Consider the following 13,268-nt stretch of genomic DNA (forward strand, 5'->3'; position numbering starts at 1 on the left):
GCAGCATCTGACAGGGCAGAAAGATACCAGTCTGCCTTTGACAGTCTTGTAAATAAATTATAATATGTAAGATCTGTCAGTCTTTCTTTATCCGAGGTGCCTATCCTCCATGGGTGCTTGTAGGGGCCCTTTAAAAAAGAAAGTAGGCTAGTCAAAACATATTTGCATTTAGAAAATGGAACCTTAGAAAATGGACAGTTGCTGCCACGAACACGCACGCCTTTTAACTTGATAGTAAAGCCGTAAAGTAGGCTTACAAACTCAGGACAGCACTAATTCTCACAAATACAGATAGGATTGGACATGAGAAGTTTAACTGATACATAACCATGATCAGTGCTCACACGCTCCACTTAGCGCCAACTGTAGTGTTTAGTTTTAACCTCTGGTGGTCCGGTCCATAAATACCAGACGGTCCCTTAGCATAGTTACGGACTCTTGTGATCTAAACATTTCCAAAAACTCCTGTTGTAACGTCAAAAAGTCGAAATTGTGTAATCTTTTCCAAAGTTAACAACAGGGGGGCTAAGTGATGTAGAGAAGGTGATTTGTACTCTAACAGTATGTGGGTGTGTGTAATGTTTGTGTGCATGGATGTGTGATTTCATGCCAAGTGAGGAAGCAAGCAAGCAGGTGTGTGTGTGTGTGTGTGTGTGGTGTGTGTGTGTGTGTGTGTGTGTGTTGGGTGTGTGTGTGTGTGTGTGTCAATGATAGTGAAAGAGAAAGTGAGCATATGGGACAGGCTTTGGATGTGTGTGAGGGAGATGAGTGTGGGAATGTGTGTGTCCGTGTGCGTGTGTGTGCCGGCCCATGATGGTGGGAGAGAGTGGAGGGATCTCAGTGCCCCGCTGGTCTCTAGCACCAATTACTGTACCCTGCACATCGCTGCCATCATACTGAGCACAGAGTGTGTTCGGCACTGTGACCACACACACACACACACACACACACACACACACACACACACACACAGAGCATCACTGTGGCAATAACACAAACTTCACAAACTCTTTAAAGCTTCTCCCTTCACCTGCCATTCCCATTAACCTCTACCTCATCTTCTCTGTCTCTCATGTCTCTTTTCTCCGTATCCTCCCTTCAAGTTTTTTTTCTTCTCCCCTGCTTCTTCCATCCTGTTTTCGCTCTAGGACCTCAATTGCTATCTGTCAGCGGAAAATGGGCCTTGATGTAGCTCAGCTGCTGCTAGCATACGCCATCTAACCCCTTACCCTGCCGTCTACTCTTCAACCTTTTCTTCTTTTCCATCCTCCCGTCCCGCCCCTCTTGGCTGTGAGCATTGACCCCCTCCCCGTGTGTGATATTAAAGTGGTTGGAGTATCTCAGTGATCTTCCCAAACCTCTCTTCTCCTGTCCATGCTCCTCTTCCAGTTTTCGTCCCATCTGTCTCCATAGTACCAGAAGAAGTGACCCCCTCTGCACGTGTGATATTGAAATGGTCAAATTCCAATTCGCTTGTTTACCCCATTCTGCTTCCCTACAGCCTTGCTTCCCTTTTCCCATTCCTTCCTCCTTGGTAATGGACCCCTTTATGATACTAAAGGTGATTCCATTCCTCCTTTGATCCTTGGATGCCCAAGATTTTCCCCCTTCTTTTCATCTTCACCTGCTCGCCTTCCTCCCAAACTGCAATTCACCTTCAGCCTTCTGCTTGATCTCCCTCCTCATCCTTCTTACCCGTGGTGATGACGCCCTCCAGTCGGATGATGTTGGCGTGGTCAAACTGCCCTAGGATGCCGGCCTCACTGAGAAAGGAGCGGCGCTGTTTGTCAGAGCAGCCGGCCCTTAACGTCTTTATGGCCACCGGCAGCTCTCTCTTACTGGGCAGCTTAAGGCAGCCGCGACACACCTCCCCAAAGTCGCCTGTAGGGGGAGACAGACAAACAGAGGTCATGATTCGTATTGATTGCTGACAAACCAGAGAGAGCGGGAAAAGAATAGAGCAGGGTGTTTCAGGTGTAATATCTGTGCAAAGATTGAAAGAAATTCAGAAGGAATGAGTGGGAGTTAAAGAGGGGGGGAATCAGGTTGGTACAGAATCAGGTGGAAAAATACAAGTAGAGAGATGACGCAAATGAACAGACACTACTGAGGCAGAGAGAGAGACATGAAATACAAAGGGATCAAAGAGAGATCAAAGATGGGGTAGGGTGCAGGTGAAACAGTGGAACATCAAGTGCAGAAAAGGCAAACAGTGAAGCTCGATTTTGGCCGATCAGTAAGTCACTAGACTGATTGAACTGGTTTCTACAATTCTTCTCAAGGCAGGTTGAGGGAAAGGGCAAAAAATTGAGTTGCCTCATGATTACTGCAGTCGTTGATAGTCACTACTCTGCTGCCTTTGCCTTGTCTTTTTTGCTTCAGTTAAAGAAAATAAAAGAATTACATCATTTCTACTGTGCCATCCAGTCCATATTTATTATATATTTATGTACCCAAAAAGGTGCTTATATCCTGTTGTAAATTTAAAGGTGCATTCCACCAAGTTTACACATGAAGATAATTTTACTCGTCCCAAGGAGTACTGCTCAGCCTGTAAAATGGCTGCTGTGGCTCTGAAAAGGCCTTTTAAAGTCTGAAATTGGGCTTGGATTGGGCTTGAGACTTTGGCTTTATGGTCTTGGGATGTAGAGTTTAAGAAGACGTTAGAATTTACCATGCAGGGAGTGTCTTACAAATGTTGCCTTCTGGGAAATGTAGAGTCTAGTGTATCAGGAGCTTCACCCATACCAAATACTAAAACTCTTGATGCCTTAGCTCCTTCTAAACTAAATCATTAAAGTACCCCTTTTTAAAAAACAGCAACTTCAAAGAGTTGCGAAGTGCAACAATTCTGCTTGGTTGCCATGTGCAACCACATACCTGTGTGCACAATTCTTTCTATCTTGATGCTCGAGTTGTCCAGCTCCTTGGCAAAGGCGTGCACGGCCTGCAACAGGTCCTCGCAGGTCTCGGGGTCAATGTAGGTCCTACGCGTTGGGATCTTAACTGAACACACAAACATAGAAGACATACCTCACAAATATGAATTTAGCAGCGTACTGATGAAGCAAGAATTTCCATTGTTCATAAATTCATCAGGACAGCAACACTTAATTCATGGTCAACAACATGTATGTCTGCAGAAAGAAACACATTAAAAGATAAACGTCTGCAGTCCCAGCAGCAAAATGTCCACACAAGGTACAAAATAGATAAAAGGAGACATATGCCATTTTACTGTCTATAAGCAGATAAATACAAATAGCTAGCCAGCTGTTTTTGTAAGCATAAAGGGCAGTTGCCTTCATAGTACCTCTCTCTCAACACAAAGCAAAACATTGCTCATGTCTGCATCACTTTGTGCTCTACTGAGACTACAGTCAGTGGAGAAATTGGTATCTCTGCCTCCTTCAACAAAGAATTTTTCTCTCTCTCTGTATGATTGTTGAACATTTGACCAGAATGTTGTGTCTCGGAAGAAGCCCTTGCGCTTTGATCCAGAGACTAAAATCAATACCTCAGTTTCAGCACTGATGCTTGAGACTGCTGAAACATTTTCTTCTATCAAACCCCAATATAACTGTAAAGCTACTTTAAACATCTCACTTTGACATGTTAAGTGAGTTCTATGTGGTAATAATAACAAAACATAACCCCAAATGAAAAAAATCCTATTTAGACAACTATTTTAGGGGGATTTTTTTCATTTAAAAGATACAAAATGCTTCCTTTCATGTATTTATAACTTGGTTTGGGTATAAATAATGACAGCTTAAAAGTAATGTTATTTTTTGGAGATAATCTATGCCTACAGGGTTGTCCTCTATCCATAATGTGTGAGATTGAATAAACAATCTAATAAGTATAAAGGCGATGTATTGTAGGTTTAATAGCAGTTAAAATAGAATAGAGTCTAAATGCAAATTACATTAATTATTTTATGTTGCCCTTTGCAATCTCCAAAGAAAAGAAGGTTATTATTAATGATCATCATGACTAATTTCTTTTAAGGACCTCTAGAAAATCTCTTCCGTGACATTAATGAGACACAACAATTGCAAATTCCAGCTGACATTTAAAACAGCAAGTGATATTGACCCCAACTGTTTGACTGTACACAACAAAACAAAACAAAAGCACTACCTGGTTTCAATAAGTGTTTTTTTCCCCATCAACTTCCAATTGTATTTACCAAACAATAAATACTAGCAAATAAATAGGCTAGCAGATAGCCAATAACCATTAACCAATGGACTATAGTTCTCAATTAATTGACCTTTGACCCTACTTATCACATTTTAAGGATAATCTACCAGTCAAAAATCTTGGTAGTTTTCCAAAAAGCCGGGCCAAAGCTCTGAAATGTGATTACAGCTCTAGATCGCCTTGAGGGATCCTATACTGGCTGCCTCATAACGGCTTATTGATCTAACACACGCACACGCACACGCACACACGCACACACACGCGTTTGCTTGTGCAAACACACTCACAGGTATGGTTGTGTACAGACACACACCCAAAAACAAACATGCACTATCACATACAGGCACAAACAAGCATGCACTAACACACACACACACACACACACACACACACACACACACACACACACACATATGAGCAAATGAAACCTTTTCTATTCAAGGCCAGGGCTAAGTGGAGGATCGAATGCTCTTTTCTGACAAATAGGGTTTTCAAACACACGTACAGCTTACAACCTGCTGTGCAGTACATACTGTGTACCACACACACACACACCCACACACACACACACACACACACACACACACACACACGTAAGCAAACATGCAAACACAAATACGCACATGAAGGGGGTGCTAACATGGCTCATAAAATGAACAATTGTCTGCAAACGGCTGCAAATGCTCAGATGCACGTATGACACACCGGTGCATGCTTCATTGGCTCTGTTGCTGATTAGTTTCAGGGTTAACTGTCACTGCCATGAGCGATTGAGGGGAAACTGAAGCATATTCACACTTGGCTGCCTAATCTGCAGTGGACCACAGAGTTTGCTTGCCCGGTCCCAAATATTTTCATTCTAAACAAAAGGCCACAAACGCTTCATCGTGCTTTATTATCTTCTAACATAAATTTCTCCAGACACCTTCTGTGTCTGTCTCTCTGACATGTAATCACACTCTGGATGTTATCTAAAAGTGGTCTATTAAAGAAGATGCAGATGAGTCTTGATCTGTTCCTCTATCCATCCATCCCCCCATTGCATGTTTCTAGGTCACATACTCCGACATAAAACTAATGTTCTGAGCTGTGTCACTTATGATGAGTCTCTCGGTCTCTGCCAACTCAACTCTTTATACTCTGACTCTTTTCACTCATACTGCACCCTTCACTCTTTCCTACTTTATTAATCACGCACTCATTTATTCACTCTCTCTTTTACCCGTTCCTACCGTGCTAATCTATGGTCGAGGAATGTGTTTTTAAGAGTCTAGGAGGCAAACAGATGGGAAGAGAAAAAAATGTAATCAGGCTTAAAAGACACTCACTACTTCACACACTCCACTGCAAACCTGCAGCGCCATCAGAGCATGTTGTAGTCCACAGCCACGGAACAGGAATAGGACTCGAGAGAATGTGTTGGATAAAAAAAAAAAAAAACCTGTCTCTCTGCCTATTTATGCGAGTGTCCATGTTTGAAAAGCGGGCCAAACAATGTTGTGTATGTGTATTGCGTGCTTGTCAGATGCTGGCATGTCTTTGTTTGGGCAGCTTTAATTCCCAGCCGCAAGGCTTCAGCTCATTATTCATCAGGCATAGTGCTCCAAACCTCTCCAGAGGGCTCAGCATGCTGGGAGATTAAACAACGCAATTGAGCGCACGCACGCACGCACGCACACACACACAGACACACACACACACACACACACACACACACACACACACACACACACACACACACACACACGCACGCACGCACGCACGCACGCACGCACGCACGCACACACACACACACCTCTAAAATCACATCCAGCACATTAGCAAAGCATTGACATACACACTTACACCCAAACAGGAAGAGATATGTCAAACTACTTCCATTCTGTCACTGTCAAACAAAAAAGCCTATTAAGAGTTTTTTGAGCAGAGTTTTAGAAAAGCAGCATTTAAAACCGAAAAACAACATATGCAACAACATTTAACGTCTGTTCTCAGCCCTCTTTGCTGCTGCCTGCATTGTACTGGAGCTTTTACCCTCTTTCTCCTTCTTCCCTCCCCTCCGTCTCAAGCTCTTTATCTTTCCCCTCCTCCTGATTTCAATCTCTCCCCATCAAACTCAGCCCGCACACACCACCTAATGGAGTGTGTCAGTGTGCTCAGAGTTGGCTAAGCATGCAATCAGAATTAAGAGTTAATGCCGTGGTGCTGCTTAATGCATCAAAAGGCATGTGCAGTGCACGCACATGTGTGTGATAACACACATTCCATCGCACGGATTAGGAAAGACAAAGCATTAATTGACAGATTCTTCCCCCAATGCTAAATTGCTCCCCGGACACTGAATGTGGCCGTCCACTGCTCCTAATCTTGAGGATGGGTTAAATGCAGAGATTGAATTTCACTACACCGTACTATTACTGCTACTACTACTACTAAGTAAAGTTTAAAAATAATGTTTATTTATATAGCACTTATTACAGACAGTCACTACGTGCTTCATGGGCCAAATAAATAAATACATTATATATTTATAATATATTTGTATTATATAAATTGATCATCATAAAAAGCACATTAAAGCACAATAATTTACAGTAAAACACAAACGCATAAAATGCATAGGAATACAGTCAACAATGTGGTTAAACAAACGCCTGACTAAAAAGATGTATAAAAAAGATGTTTAGCTGCTTTTTAAAAATGTTAGCAGGGACAGCAACTTTTAAGACATGAGGCAAAGCGTTCCACGGCCTTGGAGCAACTGTTCCAAAAGCTCTATCACCTTTAGTTTTCAGCTTAGAACGGAAGAGCCAGTAAGCCCTGATCTGAAGACCTCAAAGATCAGCTGACAACATAAGGGAGCAAAAGAACACTAATGTTGGCCTGTGCCGGACCATTGATGGCTCTGTAAATAATCACAAGAATCTTAAACTGGATCCTTAATCCTAACAGGCAGCCAGTGCAATGAGGCCAGGGTATGGGTTACATGACATGACCTTCCCGACTTTGTCGGCAGCCGAGCAGCAGCATTCTGGACCAATTATAAACAATCTACACATGATTTACAGAGGCAAGTAAAAAGAAAATTACAATAATCCAAAGGAAACAAAGACATGTAAAATCATTTCTAACTCAGCATAGGATATACCCTTGAGTTTTGCAATGTTTCAAAGTGTGTGAAGTATTTGACGAATAATAAATTTTTACAAACACACACACACACACACACACACACACACACACACACACACACACACACACACACACACAATATACTGTCCAGAGTGTTACAGTTGTCACTTACATTGGAAGTAAAGTTCCTCGTCTCCCTCTTGAGAAGCTTTGCTGTAGCCGCATTGTCTGCAACGTGAAACAAAGAAAGACATCAGACAGTTTTTTATCCCAATTGGCAGACACAAACAAATACAAGCATCAGACGCTGTTTATCTTACAACATAGATTATATGGAATGTGCAAAAACTATGTGATAAGAGAAAGCGAAGACAAGAGTATTGACAGTGTGGATGGAAAAGATACGGAGAGGCATTCAGAAAGACCCCTGATGCAATGGCACTGATGAGCAACAGAAGGATCTGATGCTGAATAAGTGGAAATCCTTCCTGATTTAAATGAGCAAGTCACAGATACACACCAATAGACCGAAAATTGACACACTATTGTTGTTTCAACCGGATGGAGTTTATATGAAAAAAGATGAACACATGCACACAGAGGGACAACGGTTCTTTCTACAAATATGTGCACACACTGTCTCATCCATTGCCACCACATGGGGTCTAAAGACGAAAGAGCTCTCTATGATCTGACTGCTGATGGCTTTTTTCGGCTGAGAGGAAAACTTGGCTTTTTGCACGCGCAGACAGACAGACAGACAGACAGACAGACAGACAGACAGACAGACAGAGTAAGTGGGAGATTAACAAGTGATGAACAGACATTCTAAAAGGCCAGCAACATGCTTACTTGGATTAGAGAGATGGATGTAAAACAAGACAAGAGAGATACAGCCAAGGAATTGAAGGTTATTAGTATATCAGAAGTTCTTCCAACAAACAGAGTGCTGATTATAGTCTAAATACATCCCAGATATATATGGATATACACGGTCATTAACTCTTTGTCACCCTTAGCAGCATTTTGGTTTATATATTGTGTAGTGTAAGACATGTTTGTGCATTGGTTTATAGGTCCAAGCATCATAGAACTGATCACAACTGAATGTGGAACACAAATTTTGTGGCTGGTTTCCATGTTTCCAGGGACTGATTGATGACTTTGGAGGTGGACAATCTGTACTTAGGAAAGTCAACGAGTAAGGTTGTCAGTGCATGTGTCTATAGACCTGGACGTGTGTGTGGGCATTTGTATGTGTGAGTGAAATATAATATCTGCCCAGGGAGCTATGCGTTAATGTGAATGTCAGAACACAGCACCGGTGCACAGCTGAGAGGGAGAGAGAGCACAGAGAGCCTGACGGACCCGCAGTGTGTGTTTTATGTGTATGTATATGTGAGTGTGCATGTGCGGGGTTATGCACATGTTCGCGCACACACTTGCGTGCATGCTTTTACAGGATTGCGGGGGTTTTTTTTGCATGAGAGTGTTTGCATGGGGAGATGTGATAGAGGGTGAGGCTGACACATCCCTCATCCTGTGCAGCAGCAGGGTCTGAGACAAGGTCAGGACCCTGTCTGTCAAAACACACCAGCAGACACATGCAGCAGAGATCCTTAGGGCAGGAGATACCAGACAGGGGAGAAGAGACAAGAATGAATAGATAAGGGAGCACTGCGGAAAGGGAGCGAAGGGGGAAAGGGAGAGAGATGAGGACAAAGGGCATGGCGGTACCAAGAGAAACAAGATGCAAGAGACCTAATGGGGGAAAAGACGTAAGGGAGAAAATGGTTAACGTGACAAGAGGATAAGGGTAAAGTTGGTGATAAATCATTAAGAAGAAAAAGAATGAGGAAGTCGGTAGACGGAGAGGCAGCGGAGGAAGTGACAAGAAAATAGGAGGTTACGGATAAGGGGATAATTGAGCAGAAGGGTATGCAAGGAAGAGAAATAGTTAAAGAGGCAAATAGAATATTCAATAAAGTACATGATTAGGGGCAGGGGAAGAAGCAGAGAGAGTAAGGAAAAATGGTAGTGAGGAGTGAATGGATGCTAGATATGAAAGTAGCAAGGCAGTTGTGGAAAACTGTAGTTATAGGACATACAGCAGGATGAGTTGATGGAATCACTGAGCAAAACAGCAAGCAAAAGTTCACAAATAATAGATTTAAGGGACAAGTCTGGTGATATGAAGGATGTGAGGAGACAAGGAGGCAACTAAGCTTTGGAAAAAGGAAATATGGGAGAAAAAGAATAATTGGCAGGGCTGCATGAACGCAAAGTCGCCTGACTTGATTCCATTTCCATTACTTCTTTTGAAATGTCACAGATGTGACAAAAATGAAATAGCAGATGCAAAGTACTTCTTTTTGGAAGGTGGCTTCTTCTTTGGGTATAATTCAACTGTAACACTGTCTATCACATTTTCAGTTTCATTTTATATTGTGGCAGAATGCATTATAGACCTGGGCCAAACGGCTTGAAAAAAAGGGCCAAAAACAGAGCATTTTGTTTTACAAATTCTCATTCTCTTGGTATTCGGAAAGATTGAGAAAGAAGAAAAAGTGCAGAAGTAGAGAAGAGATGGCAGGACTACTGGGAGAAAATGAAAAAAGAGAAAATCTGGGGAGGGGGGAGTGCAGGCATGCCAGTGTACCTGGGCATCAGCTGTGTGAAGGGAGGAAGAGGAGAAAGAAGAGGAGGAGGAGGAAGAGTGGAGAAGGAGGTCGAAAGCAGCACCACGCTAGCAGGAGTTACATTGGAGGAGCTCGAGCAGACGCTGCTGGGAAAAAACAAGGGAGGGGAGGGGGAATTGCCAATGTCAATTCTGGCTCTTTAAAGATGGTCAGTCAACAAAACTTTGGATTTATTAATAGATTCCTTTTTTCATTCTAACCATTGCGATATGATGGATGCTGCCAAGAAAACATGCAAAAATGATGAAATGTTCATAGATCACAAATACTATTGATATCTACATTATATTCTCTTTTTTTGAAAGTATGTCCTGCATTTTTTTATTCTTCACTAAATCGGTCCCAATGTTATGCTTTTGACTGGAATTCTGGACTAATTTTTAAATTTCACACTTCTGAAGAACCAGATGGCAAAAATAAATGTGTGGATGCCAAAACAATCAAGATTCTGGCCAAATTATGTCACGGTTCATCAGTTCAGCCTCATTAAATGTTAATTTTGACAAGAATTGTCATCTTAGTTTTAGTCTTTGTTCTTTTAAGATTTTTGAAAACGCATTTTATTTTGAGTGCATAATTGTAATTAATGGAAAGGGTAGATTTACATAAATTACAAAGTATTTTCATTCCAACTGTCTGCATAGCAATATAAAACTTAAAAGGATGAGGCAAATCATGTTCAAATCGTCAATAAATCTTATGAAAAGACCAATGCAACCGTCTGTCTATACTTTCTCCATTCCCTAGCAAATCTGTGGCACTCAACCTTGAGCCCATTCCCTCCAATAAAGATTGGGAAAATGGATGGGGGATGGGGACCCATTGATTGTAATTTAAAAAAAGGCTCAATAATTTCTTAAAACAGCTGGATATAAACGGTGGATTTGTTTGGGACTATTTTCTGCTGTAGACTTTGTGCCCAAAATTAACTGCAGAGTCCATATTTTGATATGAACACTGATGTGTTAAACTGAACGATTGGAGCTCTATGGTACAGAAGAATAGCATATCAGGCATTTACAACCCAGACAGTATACTTTGCTGTATCATTCTGGTTTTGGTCTCTTCTTACAATTTGTTAATAGGAAATATATAGAATGTGTTGGAATTCCATGAACTGTACCCTCTGACATTACAACATGGAAAAGAGAATCTTTATCTAAATATGGAAAGGACAGTAGCTATAGAGTGTCTATGAGATGGTTAGAGCATACGAGGATGTGATGATATCCTGAAATCATGATTTGGGTTGACAGAATTAGCACTAGCCTTATCTACTTAAACACTATGCATCTCGTTGTCAAATTCAAATGTTTTGCTCATTTTTAAGTCCAAGCACGGGCCCACTCGCCTGTTCTTTCTTCTCCATATCTGAGGTCTCCTCTAAAATAAAGTGTGGTTATGGAAATAATATGTATAATAGGTGAGAGAGCAGGAATAGAATCCGAGATGACAGGTGAAAGTGAAGCAGAGAGGAATTAGGCCAGCAGAAAGGTAAGCAGGACAAAATACATGGAAATTAGGGAATTTCATGAAGGCACTTTTGTATATGAATTCATAAAATTCAAAGCCTTTGTTTTCTTCCATTGCTGGGAGCTGCTCCTTGAAACTAGAGTGATCCCTGCTCAGGCATTGTCTTCCTTTTCTTGCACAAAAGGTAAAGGCATAATAGTTTTAAGAATAAGTTACAGATCCATACTTTAGAGTAATAAGTGGCAACATATTTCCCAAACTGATGCAGAGCCCTTTGGAATTGCAGCTTTCACATTTAAAATGGAAGACGTTCCTGTCTGCTGGTTGGAGGCTTTCTGAAACATGAAAGCACTGATCTGTACGAGACACACAGTAAAGTACAGCACAGTGCTTAAGACCTTTTCTCTTGGCCTCTCCACCTCTCCCTCATCCCGTTTTTTCCCCTTCAAATCATACTTTTTGTCAACGTGTCGCCAAGAGTCAATGGCCCTATGAAATGACCCTCTGCTTTACTTCCCGCTTTTTCCTTTCTTCTTGCTCTTTTCTCCATCTCCCACTGCTAATAACTTGTTACTTGCTTATAATACAAAGATATACAGTACACACGCACACACTACATCAGAAGACACACACATGCACGCTGGTGTGGCCAGTGAAGGGTAAAACAATCCCCATCGAACTGACCAGTCAAGCCTGGGCTTCCTGGAGAATGTTTGGGCAAAGCCCTGAAACTCTAGCTCTATCAAAGTCTGTCAGGCACCAATGGACTGTGTGTGTGTGTGTGTGTGTGTGTGTGTGTGTGTGTGTGTGTGTGTGTGTGTGTCTGTGTGTGTTTGTGTGTGTGTGTGTGTTTGTGTGTGTGTGTGTGTGTGTGTGTGTGTGTCTGTGTATGTGATGATATAAAGTGTCAGGTTAAGGTATTAAAGAGAGGATAAAGTACACACAAAGTACTCATTCCCTTTTGTCCCATCAGAATAAGAAATCTGACTAAGGTTTTGACTCTTACTAAGGATACTGGCAGAGAGCACTTCAACAAGACAACATAGTATTAAATATAATACAGCATATGAAATTAATATGGAATGCTGCACTGGATGTTTTCGGTGTTTTCACTTTTTTCACTTGACTTCTAACCTGAAGAATCAATCTTTCAAGCTGGGGGTTCACTAAGAAATGTGCTTTAATGTGTTTGTATTATCTTTACAATGCTGAGAATAGTGCCATGTAAAGGTCTGGACATCTATTTCTCAATGACTTTCACCTTCTCCACTGTTACAGGTGTAAGACCCAAATAACTGGGTTCACTGGTTCCACTTATTATTCCACTTATTTATTATAATTCATCATTCTCATTCCCATATCTCACTTATTATTTACTATTTATTCATCATTATCATTCTCATATCTCACTTATTATTTATTATTTACTATTTACTCATCATTCCCATTCTCACATCTCTCTTATTTGTTATTCATTCATCATTCTAATTTTCTATTTCAGAACTGTCCATAATGTTCATACTGTTCATATTGTAATATAATAACACAATACTATTTATCCCAGTATCCTTGCACTATGCTCCATATTTAAATAATTTTTATTGAACTCTTTGTTCACTCATGCCTCTATATTGTTATGTTTAGAGTATGTATATATTGTGTGTATATATTAGTGTGTATATTTTTGGTTTTGGTTGTTTTGTGTGTAAGCACAGTGTGAGCAACTATGCTCCAAAGAAAAATTCCTCGTATGTGTCC

General features: G+C 41.2%; 1 protein-coding gene across 1 annotated transcript in view; it reads right to left on the reverse strand.

Moving 5' to 3' along the window:
- The window catches only part of epha10 (EPH receptor A10), a 144,331-nt gene that overhangs the window by 9,263 nt on the left and 121,800 nt on the right, over positions 1-13,268 (reverse strand). Inside the window, exons 9-11 of the mRNA XM_032535193.1 lie at positions 7,511-7,566; positions 2,881-3,006; positions 1,696-1,881 (exon numbers count right to left, since the gene is read on the reverse strand). Of these exons, the coding sequence (XP_032391084.1) occupies positions 1,696-1,881; positions 2,881-3,006; positions 7,511-7,566 (368 nt within the window). The remainder of the gene's footprint in view (positions 1-1,695; positions 1,882-2,880; positions 3,007-7,510; positions 7,567-13,268) is intronic.

Source organism: Etheostoma spectabile, chromosome 14 (genome assembly GCF_008692095.1).
Source record: "Etheostoma spectabile isolate EspeVRDwgs_2016 chromosome 14, UIUC_Espe_1.0, whole genome shotgun sequence".
Lineage (NCBI taxonomy): Eukaryota > Metazoa > Chordata > Actinopteri > Perciformes > Percidae > Etheostoma > Etheostoma spectabile.